This window comes from Malaya genurostris, chromosome 2 (assembly GCF_030247185.1).
Source record: "Malaya genurostris strain Urasoe2022 chromosome 2, Malgen_1.1, whole genome shotgun sequence".
In the NCBI taxonomy this organism is placed as follows: Eukaryota; Metazoa; Arthropoda; class Insecta; order Diptera; family Culicidae; genus Malaya; species Malaya genurostris.
Window position 1 is genome coordinate 226,501,324 of NC_080571.1, and position 22,282 is coordinate 226,523,605.

The 22,282-nt window shown below is 37.5% G+C and overlaps 1 protein-coding gene across 4 annotated transcripts in view; it reads right to left on the reverse strand.

Moving 5' to 3' along the window:
• The window catches only part of LOC131427853 (serine/threonine-protein kinase 26), a 205,666-nt gene that overhangs the window by 32,049 nt on the left and 151,335 nt on the right, over positions 1–22,282 (reverse strand). For all 4 annotated transcript variants that reach the window (XM_058591407.1, XM_058591406.1, XM_058591405.1 and 1 more), the window contains 2 exons: positions 2,594–2,689; positions 2,066–2,194 (listed from right to left, as the gene is read on the reverse strand). In XM_058591407.1, coding sequence (XP_058447390.1) covers positions 2,066–2,194; positions 2,594–2,689 — 225 coding nt within the window. The remainder of the gene's footprint in view (positions 1–2,065; positions 2,195–2,593; positions 2,690–22,282) is intronic.

A 22,282-nucleotide genomic window follows, 5' to 3' on the forward strand; every position in this document is an offset into this window, starting at 1 on the left:
TATTTTTTTTTTAATGAAAATCGACTGGGACTTGAGAATTTGGAGATTTTCGAAATGGAGAATTTTTTTTTGATGTCAAATGTCTAAGAAATGCATGAAACTTCGAGATCTGGTGTAATCTCAAAAACATTTTTTTTTTTTTGAAAAAAAAATCGGCTTTGAGACTGCGGTGCCAGTAACTTCGGAAATGCGCGTGAAAAAAAACTGCAAAACTGAAGAATTCTTTTATGCTAAATGTTTTAGAAATGTATGAATCGTCCAAATCTACTGTAGTCTCAAAAAAAAAAAAATTGCAGAAAATCGACTTGGGGACTTATTTTGATGTCAAATGTTTTGTCGGGATAACACTAGATCTCGACTTTCCATTCATACCTAAGATAAAACAAGAAAACCGGAAACCGGATTTGCTTAATAAATGCGTAACTTTGGAAATCTGACTGACTGATGATTGATTGATTCCATTAAAATAACAATAAATAGTTCCATGTTTGATCATTTGAAATTATTGAAGTACCCACAAATTTCGTTCATAATCAATAGTGGCCCAATATAGACTACTTTTTTATTTTTTCATTTTGTTAACTTTTTTTTATATAATGCGCAGCGATTCACCCTAATTAGAAGTTACTTGTGGCGGACCAAACTTTTAAATAAGACATCAATATTGAGGCTTCCGGAGATATAAGAACTTCAGTATCGTAATATCCAGCTTGTGACTCATTCAGAGTTTAGGGTCGTGGTTGATTGAAAGCGGAAGATCCAAGTCCTGTCCCTTTTACGGTAGATGTTTCAGGTTGCGGCTCATTCGAAGTTAAAGATTTAATCGCGTAAAGGCCTTTTTGTAACACTTCATTAACTGCCTCTTCAATTTTTTTAGCATTATCCCGAGTTCTCTTTGTAGGGTGCATTTTTATTCTCAAAGGATGCAAAAACTTTATTAGAAACCATGTGTAAAATAGCAGTTTTGAAAGGGACAGTTATGAAGGGGCGTCCCATTCATAGCCGTTTGTTGTGTCCCTTTCATAAATATCATACTAAATTTGAAAACTCAACCACAAAATCTACAATATTAAATCAAAGTTCATATACCTTACGTTTTCGTATCTGTAGATGTTCAGCCTATCTTAAACAGTAATTCACAGGTGAATAATGAACTTGCAGCACTCGATAAAACGTTTATCAATAATTACAGTATAATTACTTTTAATATTCTTTATCAACACTCGCAGGAATTCGCCATGTTTGAAATGACAGAAATATAAAGTTTACCGCGAACGATCCTGTGTCAAGGTTGCCATAGGATAGAAATAGTGTTGTATTGAAACTGTTTTCATTTTACGGGATACTCGAATTGTCCCTTTCAATACGTGTCCCTTTCATGCCACCTCTCCCCTACTTCTTCAAAGGCGGCGATCGGCGGAACGTTACTGTGAATGGTGAGCATTACCGTGTGATTAGTGACGATTTTTTAGCCCAAAACGGAAGATATGGACATACCTGACATGTGGTTTCAACAAGATGGTGCCACATCTCACACGGCACGCATAGCAATGACCGAATTGAGAGCCACTTTCGGTGAGCAGTTTAGCTCACATTTTGGGTCCGTCAATTGGCCGCCTAGATCGTGTGATTTAGCGCCTCTGAACTATTTCTTGTGGGGCCATGTTAAGGCTCATATCTACAAGGATAAACCAGCAACGATTGACGCACTGAAAGCCAGTATTGAAGCATTTGCTCGAGGAATTCCAGCCGATATGTTGGAGAGAGTGCGCCAAAATTGGACCTTGCGCGTGGGCCATCTAAAGCGGAGCCGCGGACAACGTTTGCATCATCTTTAAACATTAAATTATATTGATCGTTCTATCGATTCCAATAAAGATTTTATCAACTTTATCAATTTTCTATAATTTGTTGTTTTTTTTCGAAAATCAGAAAAAAATTTCGTTGAGAATGACGTTATATTCAACTCAAAGAGATTTTTCCCATTCATACAGACTTTGTATCTGATGGACATTACAATAATAAATAAATAAATAAAATAATCAATAACCGTATAATGACTTACCTTAAGATATGAACCAAAGTATTTTGTAACGAAGGGGGAGTCACACTGTGATAGCACCATGATTTCCTGCTGTATGTCTTCGATTTCATCTTCGGCTTCCTCTAGATCGATTATTTTGATTGCCACTACCTGTGAATCGAAAGAATTGGTAATTAGAAACACGAAAGCAGCAACACAAATTGTCGAACGATTAAACTTTTATCGCTTGTGACTCAGTTCGGGCGGAATGAACAAAACACATTCCGAAAGTGTCAACTGTAACCAATGGGAAGTTGAACTAATATAATAGGAAAAGTTTGCAATCCCGATTGAGCGAATAAATCATGTACGGAACAAAGGAAGAGTCTGGTGTTACATTCTCGGGCATAGAGACGAAGGTCTGGGTAAAACTCCCAAGACTCGTGGTTTGAGTAAAACTTTCAAACTCGGTTCCGGGCGGAGATGGATTTTAACCACTCAACGAAGATAATTTATCTCATTCTGTTTCGCAAGCGTTTGGGGCTGAATTCTTGCCATCACACAACTCACCTGCTGTGTCCTGTTGTCAACGCCCTTAAACACTTCACCGAAAGATCCCTTGCCGATTCGTTCCTGCTTGGTGAAAATTAGTTCCGGGTCGACTTTCTGGAATGAAACAAGTGGAAAAAGTAAATAGTAAGAGATGGCACAAAACGTCATACAGAGAGCTAGCTCATATCTACACAAAAATACACATACACACTTGCGACGGTAATTTAATTATAAAGTTTTCAATTAAAATTTAATTCGTTTAGTACCACTGTGGAGCCTTTCATTTGCGAAAAATAAATAAGAAGGAAGAACTGCGGCATATGTGGGATGGTTCCGCCGCACACCCAACGAGGATTTCGTTTTTCATCAGCAATTGCCCTCGGGAGAGAAATCAAATGTTTGTGCTAATTGTGCCGGTAGACGAGCGAGCGGGGATTTCGGAATGTAATTCTGTCATAAATGCGATACATGGTCTGTGGAAAAGTAATCACACCGATGATGAATGTGATTTCAAATGGGGATGATTCGGGGCAGGCAAACTGTTGCTTATAGGCGTTTGCTTATCTGTAGTATAATTTATACCGGAAATTTATTTAATTTTCATGAAACATTTTACAGAACGATACGTCAATCCTTTCACGATCATATGATAATTATTTTATAGCTAAAACTCTGAAAAATTTCCTAGATAAAAAAAAATTATATGGATATCTTTTTTTCCTTTTGCCTTCGGCACATCAGTGCTTTAGCAGAATATGTTGGACTGCTAATGTCATCTCGCGGATTAACATAATTAACGTCTTCGTTCGGCACGTCAGAAAAGACATTGCACTTCGTTGCAAAACAAAAAGTGTTCTGTAAGTAGCAGAAACTTTACGTCTGCTGAGCGGTTCAAATTGAACTGCCGAGTTTAGCACTAAGCAGTTCAATTTGAACTGCTCTGCACTGATGAGTCAAAGACGAAACGTAAAAATAATAAAAACGGTTATGTGCCCTAGCACAAAATTTGGCTAACCCCTAAATGATTAACATAATCCGCTAAGCAGACGTAAAATTGTTGCTTTATGCTGCTGTTATTGCTATTTACGTCTACTTAGCGGATTATGTTAATCCGCGAGGTGACATTAACAGTCCAACATAATCTGCTAATGCACTGATGAACCAAAGGCAACACGTAAGTGTTAAAATTAGTCAAGTGTATTTCAACCTATGAGGTATAAAAAACCCCAAATTATAATGAGATGTTTTTTGTAGATTTTGACAGTTTTCTTAGTCACTGATCACTGGGTAAACGATTTTTTTCAAAATTGCTCGAAATTTTATCCGTTTCAGATGGCAGTTTTAAGGGAATCTGTAAAATTGCCATTTAGAAATTTTGTTATCACATGGGTTACTGGTTTGTGCTGAGTGCACATAACTATGTTACTTGTTTTGAATCCAACCGTGCAAACTGAGGCTAAATAAGTATATAAATAATAAATAAGTGCTCATTGTTCAACATAAAACGGTAAGCATACACAAATTTATTGCTATTTGTAAATCACAATTTGCGACGAAGAATAGCATCTATTCAGCGGATTATGTTGAACCGAAAGGTGGCATTAACAGTTCAAGATAAACTGCTAATGCACCGATGAGCCGAAGACGAAACGATAAAAAAAACAACATGAGAACTCAATACAAACCGGTTACCTATGTGTTACCGAAACCCCCAAAACACTTCCATCCGTTAACGACCAGAACGAAAGTCGTTTGTTTTCGTTCGGCACGTCACATTGCACTTCGGTGCAAATTTTGTTCTGCTAATAGTATTTACTTAACGTCTGATTTGCGGTTTATGTAGAACCACGAAGTGGTACTGGCAGTTTAACAAAAACTGCTAGTGCATTGATGATGTCGCTACTAGTGATGTACGAAAAATGAAATCGAAGAAGGGATGAGTAATTTCAACTAGGAAACTTTTGAAGTGATTTATGACTTTTTACCTGCCATTGGAAATATTATTACGAGTCAATTTGATCAACACGATTTAATAAACGATTTTGTTGTGAAACGTAATATCTCACGCACCGTTTCCTTTTAGTACCACTTAACTAAAACTACCACATTCACTACCAACTTTCTTTACCCAGCTTTCGATAATTTCATACCTATTAATTGATTAACTAAACTAGCATTCGTGCTACTAATCGATTACAAGTACTTGATTATTTTTGCCAATCAATCGATTATTGTGATAAATTGAGTAAAACTATACACCACTAGTCGCTAAAAAATTACAGGTATCTGTAGGCTTTGGTCCGTAAACCCAAACTGGAATGGCCAAGTCTAAATTCAGTGTTTCGGAGGTTAATCAAAAGATGAAAATATTAAAAAAAATCGTGATCTGGCAGGCGATTATGAGATGTGGCGCTTTCTTCAGCACTTCCCGAATAATCAACGGTGCGGTTTACATGGAAGAGTGCCTTAAGCACTGTCTTTCATGAAGAAGCACAAAAAATCAACTTTGTTTTGCAGTTCGCTTTCACATCTCATCTGAGTCAGTCGATAAAACAAAACCGCTTACGTTCAGGACGGAAGAAACCAAGTACAATATTGTGTAGTGAACAACAGAACGATCTCGAAATGAGTGAACCAAACGCAAAAGCTACCGTCGACACGACCTTCGATACGAGAACTTGAAGGTTTGCTTGAGGAGCAAATGCATCTTGACATTAAACGTGTGCATTTACTTCAATGCAATAAGACAAATAATGTTGTTTACATCCAGTTTTATAAAGAGTTGGAAGCAATTCAATTCGCAAAAGACAATAACAATGTGCACTATGTGGAGCACGAAAACATTAGGTTCAACAACAAATGATCAAAGTACTGACGAAATTAAAAATGAATTAAAAGAATTGCTTGGTTTTGCCCCTTCCCAAGTAATTCTGAAGAAAAAAAGAGCGAATGGTACTTCTAAACCACGCTCTGGAGTTTCCCATGAACTTTACCTAATACACTTCAATCGAAGTGACGTAAAAAATTTGAAAACTTTAGAAAAAGTACGTTTCATTTCCCACATTAAAATTCATTGGGAACATTATAAACGGCATAATCGTATTGCAAACTTAACGCAATGTCGTCGTTGCCAAGGCTACGGCCACGGAACCAAAAATTGTCATATGGATATACGGTGTTTGAATTGTGGTAAATCGCATTCGAAAGACGTTTGTCCAATGAATGAAACCACTGATAAATATTCATGTTCAAATTGCAATGGAAATCATAAATTAAATTATTTGAAATGTCCTGTCAGGGAAAAAAATTTAAACGCTTAGACAACAAGTCAAATCAACGACCTTAAATTTACAGAACATACCTGAAAATCAAAAAACCGTTACAAATGCCACGCCTAATTCTTCTAAGGCACTTATTTCTTCGAGTTTAAAACAAAAAACAGGTACGCCTTACAATTCGTCTTCTAACGAAAACAATTTATTGACATGTAGATCGACCTCGTCATCATCTTCTTCTAATGTCAGTTACGCTAGTGTAACAGGTAGAAATCTACCACTTAATTATTCTAATGTAAATAATCAAAACACAGAAACGCCTTGCAGTTCATCTTCTAACGAAAATAATTTATTAATAGGTAGATCGGCCAATTCATCTTCTTCTAATGGCATTTCTAATGGCAGTCTACCTACCAATATTCCTTCAATGCCATTCGCTTCTTTAAATGAAGTCGATTTAGGCGATATAGCTGAAAATAAAATGATCTACCTACAAGATCAACTTTTTCAAATGATCATCCGAATGAATTCGACTTCATCACTTTTTGAAGCATTCCAAATCGGATAGCAATTTGCAAGTAATATTATAATGAATTTAAAATTTAACAGTGATGTTAAATAATTATTTGAATATTTTAAATTGGAATGCTCGATCTTTGAAATCGAGTGAAGATAAATTTTATAATTTTCTCAAAGCTCACAAAATTCAATTGCCATTGTGACAGAAACTTTTTTTAAGCTAAATGTCAAATTGAAAAGTAATCCACATTATGTGGTTCATCGATTTGACAGGTTTACTGGAATGGGTGGTGGAGTTGCCATTTTTGTCCAACGGCAAATTAAACATCGAATTTTACCTTCTTTCAATACTAAAGTTATTGAAAGCTTGGGAATCGAAATTGAAACCATTCATGGAATTTTTTCATCGCTGGAGCATATTTGCCATTCCAATGCACCGGCGAACAATTAAATTTCTTTAAAGGCGATTTGCAAAAACTCACAAGATATCGACCGAAATTTTTTGTAATAGGGGACTTAAATGCAAAGCATGTCTAGTGGAATTGTAGGCAAAATAACAGTAATGGTAAAATACTTCAGCTGGTTACTTTGCAGTTCTTTATCCCAGTAATCCGACTTGTTTCTCTTCCGTGAAAAAACCCCTCTACAATTGATCTGGTTCTAACATATCAAAGTCACATTTGTAGTGAACCGATTACACATGCTGACTTTGACTCAGATCATCTTCCTGTAACATTCAGACTTTCCAACGAAGCTATAATTAATCCAATTAGTTTTATATTCAACTATCATACAGCTAATTGGTTTGATTACAGATCTCACATTGAAAATCATGTGGATCATGAAACTATTTTAGAAAATTCTGCGGACATCGACACAGCAATTGATAATTTGAATCATTATATTATCGAAGCTAGAAATCTTTCAGTTCCCAAAGCTCAAACTAAAGTAAATTCTCCTATCATCGATGACAATCTTCAACTGCTCTTTCGGTTGAAGAATGTTCGTCGACGACAATATCAACGTTCTCGTGATCCTGCTATGAAAAACATAGTTAAGGATTTACAAAAAGAAATTAAACATTTTACTCTTTTGCGAAATGAAAATTTCGCTAAAGAAGTTGAACAAATTAAACCATATTCTAAACCTTTCTGGAAACTTTCTAAGGTTCTTAAGAAACTCAAGGAAGGAAATCAAATACTTCTTACAAATGGCGAAAAAGCTCAAACACTTACTCAGCAGTTCGAGAATGTTCACAATTTTAATTTGAACGTTGTGAGTCCTATTGAAGTCTCACTGAAAAATGATCATATTTCAACTCAAGTGTTATTACAAGATGACATTATTGAGACGAATTTTGATGAAACTAAGTCAATTATTAAGAAACTTAAAAACATGAAGTCTCCTGGTAATGATGGAATTTTTAATATTTTTACTAAAAATCTTCCCGATGTTGCCTTGAGACTCCTGGTTAAAATTTTCAACAAGTGTTTTTCATTAGCTTACTTCCCAAAAAGATGTAAAAACACTAAAGTAATTCCTATCCTAAGACCTGATAAAAACCCAGCAGAAACATCAAATTATCGACCAATTAGTTTATTTTCTTCTATTAGTAAACTTTTTGAAAAATATATCTTGTTGAGATTGATATCTCATATAAATGAGAACTCCATTTTTTTACCAGAGCAGTTTGGATTTCGTCATGAACATTCAACTACTCATCAACTTGTCAGAGTAACGAACATGATAAAAGCAAATAAATCTTCTGGGTTATCCACTGGAGTTGCTCTTCTAGACATAGAAAAAGCATTCGACAGTGTTTAGCACAAAGGTTTAATAGCAAAAATGTCTGATTTCCAGTTTCCTATTTATTTGATCAACATGATTCAAATTTATTTAATTGATCGTACTCTTCAGGTTAGCTATCAGAATTGTAAATCGGGGACGGGTATAGCGTGATGGGATAGTCGATGCCTTTCACGCAGCCCACTTGGGTTCGATTCCCAACCCCGCACATAGGGTCAGAAAGATTTTCTGGTCCGAAGAGGCGAATGACCTAAGATGTTAAAGCCTCTATAATAGAAACAAAAAAAAAAAAAAAAGAATTGTAAATCTGAATTGCTACCCGTACGAGCAGGTGATCCGCAGGGTTCGAGCGTAGCTCCAATCTTGTATAATATTTTCACTTCTGATCTTCCAAATCTACCCGTTGGTTGTCAGAAATCGCTATTATGTGACGACACAAGTCTGTTAGCCGAAGGAGAAATCTAAGAGTGATCTGCAGTCGCCTACAAAGACGTTTAAATATTTTCAGTGATTATCTGTCAAAATGGAAAATTAAACCAAATGCAGCAAAAACGCAATTGATTATCTTTCCTCATAAGCCAAGAGTTTCTTTTCTTAAACCAAACAATAATCACATTCTCAAATTGAATGGCTTGGAATTGACATGGTCTGATCAAGCTAAATACTTAGGTTCAACGTATGACAAAAAACTCACTTTCAAGGATCACATTGAAGGAATCCAGGCAAAGTGTAATAAATATTTAAATGTTTATATCCTCTTATAAACAGAAATTCTAAGCTCTGTCTAAAAAACAAATTGTTAATTTATAAACAAATTTTCAGACCAGCCATGCTTTATGCAGTACCAATTTGGTCAAGTTGTTGTTCCACCAGGAAGAAAACGCTTCAAAGGATTCAGAATAAAATTCTGAAAATGATTTTGAAGCGTCCTCCCTGGTTTAGTACAAATGAGTTAAACAGACTCACAAATATACAACCATTAGATGTAATGTCACATAATATTATAAGCAAATTCCGACAAAAATCGATGCAATCTTCAATTGAATCGATTCGCTCTCTGTATTAGTTAGTAAGTTAGTATATAAGTTCCTTTCCCCATTACCCTATGTGCGGGCTTGGGAATCGAACCCAGGTGACGTGGAGTGCGTGAAAAGCATCGAGTTACCCATCGCGCTATACCCGTCCCCTTCAAAATGGTAGTGAAAGGGTTACAAATTTGGAACAGTTATCTCCAACCCTGACATGATAGTTCTTTTTTTGTACTTGGCCCGGTCACCAGTCAAGTATTGATTTAAGTGCGAACCAATTTCAAATTGTTTGCTCCATTTTCGCCTGGTTCGATCCAAGATTGAAGAAGTCATTAGGGGCACCCGTTACACGTTTGAACTAAAAACAAACCGTACGCCATACTGATGCTTGACTGTCATTTGAAATGAAATATCAAGGCACTTGAGAACCAATTACATGTCGATGGACTGCTCCAGTTCGGAGCACGCTTCGTGACGCAAGAAGCACGTTCGTTAGTCGTTAGAATGGATTCAACCTTCACTTTCGATTCACTTCCAGTAAACTGCAGTTCTTGATGATCGCGTTCGTTTCTGGTTAAAACAGACTCGAGTGTGCCGGAATTGTTTTATATAGGGGTAATGATTTGGCAAAACTAGCTGGACCTTGAAGCCTATGGCTAGCTTCGACCGGTGCGGTGCGGTTGGCGAAGAATAGGTCAATGAAAAATGTTTTCGTTAGTTTCGCAACTAGCAAAAGGGAGAGTACGGAAAATAATGGACAGCCGATTTTATCGAGCCAATCGCCAAATCATTCGGAACACTGAAACTCAATTTGCCCGGGACACAGTACTCGCGACAGCAACTAAGACGTAGCGGAGTGACTTGACCTCATTGAAGCTTAGTGCTCTCTCGAGGCGTGTCCCAAAACGGTGACTCATTCTAAACAGGCAGTTATATTACCCAGCCCTGTTGCGTTGCAGCAGCAGCGGCGGCGGCAAATCATTGACTTCATGGAATCAAAACACTCCCCGACTGCTGCCGGTATGTGAGCTATTGTTTTGTCGCTGCAATTGCAATACTTTGCTCGGTAAACCCTGTATACAAATCTGAATATGCCCATAACAGGGGGAGCGTTGGTTTTTTTTTGTTGCCTATGAACAAATACTCTTTCGAGATGAATACTAATTCTGTCTGAGCCACGCACAGCGCCGTGTAGCACTCAGTCCGCATTTCAAATTTAGTTTCGACTTTGCATGCTCGTGATGATTATGATGGTGGAATATGTGCGTTCGGGGGGCTATTCAATGGAAGTCATTTGAAAACCAAAATTCATCGTTTGTCAGTTCGGCGACAAGCAGCTTGGTTCTCTATACTGTTGCTGTTACGATGGCACTCGCGGCAGTGATTTCGGTGCTCTGTAATCACATCTAAGAATCCCCCGAATGAAAATAAGCACGATACAATAGGGTAGAAATTATAACGCCGATAAAAGCATTCAGGCTGAGATCGCGGGCTATAATTTAACTTTCATTTTTCCATCTACCTTCCACAGCGCTACTCTGCGACTGAGTATTTACCGGTGTTTTGCAGAGCCGAGTCGAGCCGAGCAAAGCTTCGTCTATGACTCTGGGCTCGATTTTAATTTGAATTCATCTCGCACCGATTGGCAGACGGATTGGCTTTGGGCACAATCCGCATGGCGTTCTCTTCTGACCGTAAAGGCCCGGAACAAAGGATGCCGGTTTCAACTGCACAAGCTTCAGTAAAATTCACCGAAACTGTAGCTGTAGCTAATCGTACCGCACACTTGTCGAGAATGGTACTAACCGAGAAAGCGATTTTAGATGAGTGGGGAATGGTTTGACATTTTTAATTTTCTCCTGTGCTGTGTGATGAAAGTTTAGAAGTGTGTTTAAAGTTTGGTGGAATGTCAAAAAATTTGATCATTGAAATTGTTCGGAAAGAGGACAACATACTATTAAATTTAGCTTATGAAGAATTTTAGTCACGGATCGATCCCTGGAGTCATTGTTCTGCAGAATGAATAATTCGGAAATCAATTTCGAACCAGTTGTTTGTTCTTTTTATGATTGCTTTTGTTAAAAATCACCCGGCGTGAACTGTTTCCTGGTAGTCGGTGCAATCGGTTTACACGAAGTGTAATCGATTTTTCCACAACAAAAATCTTAACACACCGCGAGGATGAAATTACTCGGGGATCAGTTAGGTAAAATGGTAAATTGGGTAAAGTGGGAAGTATCACTTACCGCACAAAGCATTAAAGTATAGTCTTAATACGCTGCTGATATATTTTTGGAGTTCACTGGTAGATTGATAGTACCTATTATCTTTCTCCAGCCTAGAGGCCGGGTAGAACCCGGTGGAAAAAAGCCAAAAATAGATCCACTGGGTTCCTGCTTCCATGTCGTAAAAGGCACCAATTACAGGAATTTCTATTTTCCTACACACTTCGAGAAATACTCTGGGATTTTACAGCTTATTAAATGCAAATAAATGGAACGTCGCAGTTCACGCAAATTTACATACAAGAACATTTAATATTGTGTCTTAAATTCGATGACATTAAATTCACTGAAATGAAAAAAAAAATGAATACAGATAGCGACCGTCGTGACTTGAACCGAGAATCATTGGATCACGAAGTACGTCTGTTAATTGACTGAGCCACAGAAGCACACATTTGCTTGGCCGGTTAAGGAGCATTTAAATGCATACAGTCGCACCTGCTGGCAGAATGCAGGTTATAGTCGAAACCAGTAAAATTCATGCTAATCTAACATTAAGTCATAATAAATTAAGTTGTCCGTCAATTGATAAATTAGGTCTTTTCTGAATTACATCGTATGAAGGATTAAATCACCTGTAAAATTCAAGTTTTTTTGGTGTGTATCTTCGATTACCCGATTTGTCCGATGTTTCAAACCTGGAGACTCTTTTTACTGACCTATCACTTCATTCAAACAACAATTTTTGATTACACCTTATGATAAAAAAAGAACCGGAATTTTATTAAAAAACCTGTTTTAATCCACCTAGTGGTGTAATGATGCCTTTCTCATGTGTTTTATTATGGCATTCGATTCAAAAAATTTTTCTTCGGTTTTTGAAAGAAACCAAGAGATTGTTTGTGCATTAACTAGTATAACAAACAGAGTAAAACAGTGCTTTGATTGCGTAGGTCATCCTTAAGAAAACGAAGTGGGTTCACTATTATATGCACTTCCGGCACCGGAACCCGAGAACCCATATAATCGATGTCGGTTCGTACGGCCACCAACTAACATGACGTACAAACTCTACCAGTTTTTATTCAAATTTTGAAGATTTTTTACAATTTTGCCATCGTGCTCTAAACGACGATTTGAATTTTTGTTGTATCCGAAAATATGCAGTAATTTTTGATAGGAACAAAAGACCGTTTTTGAGTCCAGATTATAACATTTTTTACGGGTTTTGTTCCGCCAGTTCAAGTGACGGTGTACAATATTGAACACACTTTACCCTATAACTCCGGAACCGGAAGTCGGATTCGGATGAAATTCAGGAATTCCGTATGGGACCGGGAGACCTTTCATTTGAATCTAAGTTTGTGGAAATCGGTCAAGCCACCGCTGAGAAAAGTGAGTGAGATCAATTTTGATATATATGACCACTATTTCCGGTACTTCCGGAACCGGATACCGAGAACCAGGATAGCCGGAATCGGTTTGTTTAGTTGCCTACTGATAATGACTATCGATTTGTGTAGTTTTGAGACCAGTTTAGAAAATTTTTTACGTGTTTTGTTTCGCCGGTTTAAGTAACGGTGTACAATATTCAACACACTTTACCCAATAATTCTGGAACCAGAAGTCGGATCCGGATTAAATTCAGGAATTTCGTATGGAACCACGAGACCTTTCATTTGAATCTAAGTTTGCCAAAATCGGTTTAGCCATATCCGAGAAAACCTAGTGAGATTATACACACACATACACACATACACACACACACGCACACACACACACACACACACACACACACACACACACACACACACACACACACACACACACACACACACACACACACACACACACACACACACACACACAAACGTTGCTCAGCTCGATGAACTGAGTCGAATGGTATATGATACTTGGACCTCCGGGTGATTGCATAACCTTTCTATATGAGAAAGACAAAACGCAAAATTTCAATTTTTAATAAATTTCTTTACTATCGCCTTCAAAGTACTCTCCTCCTGCGGCAATACATGCATGCCAACGCTTGAACCAATTTTCCATAGAAGTTTTATAGGCCACCGAAGGTATGGCCTTTAGTTCACGCAGCTAATTCTCTTTTATGGTCTCTATGGTCTCAAAACGCGTTTCCCGCAATGGCAACTTGAGTCTGGGGAAGAGGAAAAAGTAACACAGGGCCATATCTGGAGAGTACGGTGCTTGGTTGATGATATTGGTTTAGTTTTTGGCCAAAAACTGCGACACAACCAACGCTGAAATTCAGCTTTTTTTGGCACCAGCCGAGAAGCGACGCGTTTCAAACCCAAAACATCAGTTAAAATGTGTTCGGCTGATCCATAAGAGATGCCCAACAACACAGCAATCTCTCTAATCGGTACAGAACGATGCTTCACCGATTCAATGTTTTCTTCAGTAACAGATGTTGTTGGGCGGCCAGGGATCTCATCATGATCCAAGCTTGTACGACCACCTTTGAAGCATTTATTCCACTCGTATGCCTGTGTTTTTCCTAGACACGATTCATCAAAGGCCTTTTCTAACTTTTTCAACGTTTCGGAACACTTAAATCTATTTGCAACACAAAATTTGATGCACGCACGTTGTTCTAAATTTTCATCCATTATAAAAATCGCCACACGAAAAATTTTCAACTTCTTTGTATAGACGCCAAACAAAAACTAATCGTACGACATGCGTCAAAATTTGACAGAATGTGTATAAAAGTGTTGCCAACGTTGAGAGAATAAAAGTTTACCGATTGGACAAGCGAGAGAATTTTAAAATGAAAATTCCGGTTCTCTTTTGATCATAACGTATATATATTTAGAATTTTTCGAAAGAATAGTTTCTTATCCATTTTCTGATCTTGCAAATTTTTTTTTCTCATTTAATGTGATTTCTCGTTTTTCAAAGCTAAAACTCGCAAAAATCATATTTTTATGTGCCCTAAGCACAAGCATATGCTAACCCCTAAATGACCATACCTGAAACGGCCAGTATAAGCCGAAAATAACGTTTTCGTTCTGAACGTCAGGAAAGACGTGATACTTGGTACCAAATATATAAGTGTTTTGCGAGTAGCATTAACTTTACGTCTGCCTAGCGGTTCAAATTGGACTGTCTAAGTTTTCGCATTAAGCAGTTCATTTGAACTGCTCTGCACTGACGAGTCGAAAACGAACCTTAAAAAATAGTGACATTTTTACAGTTTACTTATTGTTTTCAAAAGTTTAGAAAAACTTTATTGTCGAGCTATTCATGGATATTTCATACTTTTCAGAATTTTATCATAAATTACTGATCATATTTCTGATAGTATGAAAAAATAATTATGTTGTTGCACTTAGTACAACTCGACATATTCACGATTAACTTCTACCTACTCTCCCACAGGATGAATTTTGAAAAGGCACTCCATACAAAAATAAGACGTCACGTCAAGATTACAGACAAGTAACCGAATTGGAACCATGGTGTACTAAAAGAATACATCAGGAAAAGAGAATTATATAAATAGAAGTTTTCAGGAACGTTCGGGTTAAATACAAGTGATGAGTGTGTAATCAAGAGAGCCAATTTTCGTAAGTGATTATTCTAAATAGTGTCTATCTACTGATTGAGTTTCTATAGTATAAAATCCTCATCAAACTGATCATATTAGTACAATTGAGTCTTCCGCAAAAAAAAATATATATGGTTTACGTTGAACTGCTGAGTGGTATGACAGTTTAACATGAACTGCTAGGCGCTGATGAGTTGAAGACGAAACGTCAAATAAAATACATAAAAACACTCAGGTGCGCTTAGTACGAACCGAAACGTAAAATAAAATAAAGATAGTACCGTTAGAACAAATTGGAATTTTTGTTTCTTTAGCAAAAATTATAACATATAACAAATGAAAAGGACGCTAGCATCTCAAACATCCGATGTATCGTGTTGGTTGGAATACACAATTTGTTCAGTAAATGTAGGTACAAAATCTATCCTGCGAAATTATCAACAAATATTCGCCTTCAATTTTCTTAGCGTGCACCGATAGTGTACCTGCTGCATGGAAAGCATACATTTATTTACGTACAAGGAAATTAAAATTTTATCCAAAAACAAATTACCGAAATTAAGTCCATCAATCACTTCTTGCTTTCGGTTGATGTACTGTAAAAGGGAAAACTTTCGGTTTCCAGTAGCGCTTCGTTCCGCACGCACGGTAACACACGGATCAACGTTAGCATGGAAAGGGATTCGCTTGGTACATTTTCGAATTTCTTTTTGGAACGGTTGAATGACTTTTTTGCTGCTACATTTCATCGTACTATTATTGATTATGTACAGGTTCGCAGCATACCGTTCATCCGGTATATTCAGATGGATTAGCAAATCGATTTGATGGAATTGATGGATTGCGATAGAATTTACGGAGGAAAATATACATACACTGATACAACAGTTCCATGACAGAGTTCAGACACTCCCTTTACTTCCAGATCGAGCTAGCAGCTTCCGATTTCAATTGCATTTCAATCGAAGCTATTTCCGATGGCACTACTTGTTTTTTTATCGAGGCTCGTGCCTTCGAGAGGAAGATAAAAAGAGAACCATTATTTTTGAATGTAGAAATAAGCTTTAGTGCATGGTCAAACTAACACTAACTGGACGAACAATTAACAGTGCAAGTCATCCAACCAGTTAAGCTGCTTTAGATGGTAAGCGAAAATAAGAACAAGTCAGATGACAAAGCCACGTTTTTCCAACTGAATCCTAATTACCCATAGCAAAATTTTCCCTAGTAGCTAGTGCAACGTTTTCATCCCATACGTTAGCGCGTTCGTGGTCATGGCGGAAGGAAGACCGTCAAGTCGATAAGCTTTTTTCCTGTTCTGGAAACTTTGGACTAAAAATAAATCCACTTTGTCACTGTCATAGCTACCATGTTCGCATCCTGAGCCCTGGTCTACGTAATTGACGACACACAGGCAGTTATTTTCCGGTAGAACAAGAACAGAGAGAAAAAACACCGAAGAAGACCCACAGATAGCAGCACAAAAGAAACAGTGTTGGTCAATTGAACAACAGCTGATTGACTACATGATGTTCATTTGTGATCTAATCAATGTCCATTAGGTAACTGAAATGTTATGAACAGGATACAAGACGTCCCGCTCGTCCTGTGTACTTATAAAGTAAGGCATGTTGTTGCTGGTCCGCAGAAACTCGAGCCCATTTATTTTGTTCCCCACGCCCTCGATTTTTGATGGATTGATGGAGTGCTTTGGTTTCAATTTGAAACATCACTTCTAATCGAGGGCATTATCGATGGCGTTGTTTGCACAGCGAATTCTGCAACCATGATAAAGCCAGCCACATTCCAATGCTATCTTGTTGTGTCCTATCGCCGGGACGGAGTGCGGGTGGCTGGCTATTTGTGGAGCTATTTTAGCGACTTATATGGGACTTTCAATCGGTTCACTCGTGCGATAAGATTGTACCTGTAACTGTGGTACAATATTGACGCTTTTAGAACAAACAATTACCTAGTCACCGTCCAAATTATGACGCTCCCTGAGGATAGTCAAGTGCCATTAGATTGGATGACAGTTGCAACAATATGTGACAATACTCAATTCCGCTTTCGAAATTAACGTTTACACATCCATACCCGAACCACCGATTACGAACTCTATTTTTAATATTTACGCAGAAATAGGTATCCTGCGTAAATATTTTGTCGAACCAAATCCTAAATAACGTAATCTTATTTACGAATCAAACCCCAACGGATTTGAAGAATAAGGAGTATATCGATAAGTAGTTAGCAACATTCAAACAGTTATTACTCTGAAATGGCTTAATTTTTTGCAGTGTGTTTTGCGGTGACATGTTTGTTTACATGTCAATAACAGCTGCGCAATCGATTGGTTTCGGGACGGTTTATCGTTTCAATGATGAGTCGAATTGATCCGGAAACGCGAAAGAAAATTCTGCACACTTTGTGCTCAGAAAGTGGTGTCATGTACAACGAAATTGCAAAACGGGTAAAAGTGTACCGCACCAGTGTCAAAAATATTATCGAGAAGTTCGGTAAGACCCTTTCCACACGGAGAACCCGCAGATCACAAAATTACAATATTGCAATTGTTGTTTCACGCCCTGGTTGTTTCAACTAAAATGTTGTTGATTTAACTAACATATCTGTTGATTTTGTCATAACCATTCAGGTAACCGAAATTGTTGTATTCAAATGCTGTCACTTGGCGGAGAACGAAAACAGCAAAACGCAGAACAAAAAACCTCTTCATTTCACCAGAAGTGTTTCATATTGAAAATTTTCAATGGTAAATGAACGTCATTTATGTTAGCTACGTAGTGGTTGTTTTATGTAAGTGAAAGTATGCATCAGAAGAATATATCAATTAATTGTAAAACAAGTTTTCCATGTGTTAAAAATAGATATTCCTACAGTATAAATGTTTTAATTTCATCTGAGAGTAATGTATTCTAGGGCAGTTTATGTCAATGTTATTAAAACCGCTTAAAGCTTAAAAATTTGCTGCTAAAGTGAAGTGGTACTATTTGTATTTTCTTGAAAATGTATCTGTAGCCTTAGGTTTACCAGCAAGCCATTCTGCAAGTGAAGGAAAAATTTCCTAATTCCCTGTGACCATTTTTATGGTGAAATTCTTTTTGAGAACGAGTGACATCTCATTGAAACGTTTCATTGTTCGCTCAGAGAGTTTGGCATTGCTCAACTGAAACGATTCATTACTTGTTTGTTACTTGTTGGGTGTCGTTGCTAAGCTGCCAGCACGATAAATCAAAAAATGACAGATTAGTTAAAACAACAGTCGATTAGTTGTACCAAATTTTAACCAATCAAAATCAGAAAAACAACTAATATTTTAGTTGTTTTGCGATCGCTGGCTTTTCCGTGCATGAAGGATTTGCCCCGATCCGGTAGGAAAAGGACTTAAAAGTGGTTGAGTACATCAGGAAAAACCCATCGGCGTCGACGGGGGATTTGGTCAAGAAGTTCAACACCAGCATCGGGATGATTCAACGGATCAAAGTTCAGAACTCCCTGAAAACGTACAAGAAACAGAAGGTGCCGAAAAAGCCCCTGGTACAGCAAATTCAGGCCAAAACAAGAGTGTGAAAACTGTATAACCGAATTGTACAGAATAAAGACGGATGCATCCTGATCGACGACGAAACCTACGCCAAGGAAGACTCTCGAGCGCTGCCCGGACCGCAATATTATACGAAACCGGTGTACCAGGACCTGGACGACGCTGACACCACGGTGGCGATGGAAAAGTTTGGGCAGAAGGTGTTGGTTTGGCAAGCAATTTGTACCTGTGGTTTGCGGTCGTCGATTTTCTTCACGAAGGGCACAATTAACGCCAAGGTGTACGAGGAAGAATGTTTGAAGAAGAGAATGCTGCCACTGTACAGAAAGCATAAGGCTTCTCCTCTCTTCTGGCCGGATTTGGCTACAGCCCACTACGCCAACTCCGTTCTACAGTGGTTGTCAAAAAATAATGTACAATTCGTGGAAAAGGACATCAACCCACTGTACTGCCCGGATCTTCGGCTAATTGAAAGGTATTGGGCAATTGTCAAGCGGCACTTTCGAAAGGAAGGTACAGTGTCCCAAAACATGCAGGAGTTAAAAAAAACTGCACAGCTGCCACCAGGAAAGTCATAAAAGTAACTGTGCAGAATTTAATGAAGAATGTCAAGTCCAAAGTGCGAGCGTTTCACAGAAGCTAGGATTTTCTTCAATATAATCAGTGAAATGCATAAAAATGTAATTTTTCTACAATATATCGAAAACTGATGTCAAAATAGGTTTTTTTTCGTTTTTTTATTAAATAATCAATGTTGCTAACTACTTTTCGATACACTCCTTAGGTAAAGGAAAACAATGTTTATACTCATTTCGAAATCCAAGATGGCTACTTCCGGTTTATTGATATTCCTTGAATATGCGTAGTTTCGGAACGGTTATGATAAATAGATATCAGACAACGATACTTGATTTCCTTCAGAAATCCAATATGGCGACTTTCGGTGTATGAAAATTCTTTGAAAACCCTTACAATATGACTATTCTTATGAATTCAGAACCACCTCAAACATCGTTTTCCGACATCTGCTCATCAATCCCGTTCCAAAAATACTCAAATTGTAATGGTTTTCAAGGAATATCAATAAACCGGAAACCGCCATCTTGGATTTCGAAACGACCTCAAACATCGCTTTCCATATTGATCAAATCCGTTTCTAAATTATCCATATTGTAAGAGTTTTCATGGAATATCAATAAATCGTCACCAAATTTTGTTTTCTGACACCAGTTCACCAAATTCGTCCCGAACATATCCATATTTCAATAGCATTCAAGGATTATAATAAACCGGAAGTAGCCATCTTGGAATTCAGAACCACCTCAAACATCGTTTTCTCATCAAACCCGTTCAGAAAATACCCAAATTGTAGGGGTTTTCAGGGAATATCAATAAACCGGAAGTCACCATCTTGCATTTTTAAACAACCCCAAATATAATTTTCTTGCACTTACTTCTCACATCCGTACCGAAATTAGCCATATGATTGAATGGGATTCCACATTCATTGCACAAAACTTTTTCCACGAATCTAATCAAGTTCGTAAACGGAGATTTCGGTTAGTTAGTAGACATAATCGTGACTATGTATGAAAGTGCTTCGGAAGGTGTGATGCAAAGAGCGAGGATCAACACGAGTAGTACGTAGTATCTAATGTCTCAAAAGCTTCGCTTTAGACGTTGATATTGTGACACGTAACATTGAGAAGATGATGGAACATACATCGGACTGAAAGTCGAAGCTAGGCGCATCGTACTGGGTATGAAAGCGTCTCATACAGCGTACCTCTCATGTGAAGTGGAGCATGAGAAGTGTACCACAACGCTCAATAATCCACTTAGTGGAATTTTAATAGATCCTGGAAAATTAATATAGGGGAGGAGGCACATGAAATTTTCGAAATCGAAAAAAATCTTAGAATTGCATGAAACGTCGATATTTAGTGTTATCTCAAAAAAAAGTTTTTAGAAAGGCTATGCAATCACTGTGAAAATCGACTTTTTGCCCGAGGCCCGGAGGGCCTAATGTCATTTAGCATTCGACTCCGCTCGACGAACTGGGCAAATGTCTGTGTGTCCGTCCGTATGTGTATGTGTATGTGTGTATGAATGTAACAAAAATATGCACTCACTGGTATTATGGTCCCATAGCATGCTATTGAATTCCATTTGGATCTGACTTCCGGTTCCGGAGTTACAGAGTAATATGTGAAAATTAGAGAAAAAGTGCGCATTCAATTTTCTCTGAAACAGCTTAGCCGATTGTCACAAAATAAGATTCAAATGAAAGGTCTTATAGTTTCCTAAAAATTTCTAGAACATTTTATCCAGTTCCGACTTTCGGTTCCGGAACTAAAGCGTGATAAGTGGTAAATTACTAATTTCATTGGTATTTTTCCACGAACGATGGTCAAAACCAGCTACAAATCCCATAAAACTGATAGATTCTTCTAGTTAGTAGAGCTTGTTAGTTTGTGGGCATAAAAGAATAATTCGGCCCTACTGATCCCCTCTTTTCCTGTTCCGGAAGCACCGAAAGTGGTGCAGAAAAACTTAAAAAATAGAACTCATTTCGATTTTTCTGTGATGCTTGAACCGATTTTCACATATCTTGATTTGAATTAAAGCTCATATTGTCTTTAAAGCTATTGTGAAACTTCATCCGGATCCGACTTCCGGTTCCGCAGTTACAGGGCGATGAGTGTCAAAGTTTTCAAATCGCCATATAGAACGACAATAGCTACGTACCACACCGAAAGAAAAAGAAAACACAAAACAAACGATGCGTACTTTGTTCTATTTCGTACACGCTATGAAGAAATCAAAACGGTTACGGATGTCTGCTTCTAGTGTGTAACATTGGTAAAAGACGGTGCTGAGGTTGATAAAAATTATAGCTATTTTATGATCAGTACGACCGAAAAAATAAACAAGTGTCAATGAATTCAATTTTTTTTTGAAAAAATATGAAATTTTCCGGTAGTTGTAGTGATGTACAGACGTAACTGAAACGCTGGCTGGCTTCGTTTGTTAGATTTCGTTTAATTGGTTTAATCGAAACAGAGCATGAGATAGTAAGTCTAGGTGTAACTATGTTTTAAACTGTTCCAATTTTCAGGTCATATTCGGCTATTTCGGTCATCTGAATCCGGTTTCGGAAGAAGAGGAATTGTGATTAAAAACTGCAAAAAGAATCTCACTGACTTTGTTCAAGATGGCCAAATCGATTTTCACAAACTTATAGGTTCAAAGGAAACGTCTTACAGTTTCATATGGAATTCCTAAATTTGTTGTGGATATTACTTCCGGTTCCGGAACTACAGGGTAAACAGGATTTGTAGAGTTTGTTAGATTAGGTCCGAACGAACTTTTCTATATCTATTTGCTTTTGCGAATTCCACAGTAATATTTTTGATGTTATGAGTAATATGAGAGAGGCATCATTACACCACTAGGTGGATTAAAACAGGTTTTTGTCGGTTACGCCACTCATATCATCATATCTCCGGAACCAGAAGTCATATACATTTGATCTTCGAACTTGATCAATGGTCCAACAGTAGCTTTCAAACGAACCTAAGTTTGTTAAAATCAATTCAGACATATCTGAAAATAATGAGCGGTAAAACTATCATGAGAAAATTCAGCGGAAGAGTACAAACACATATACAAACAGAAAATTTCTGATCTCGCCGAACTGAGTCGAATG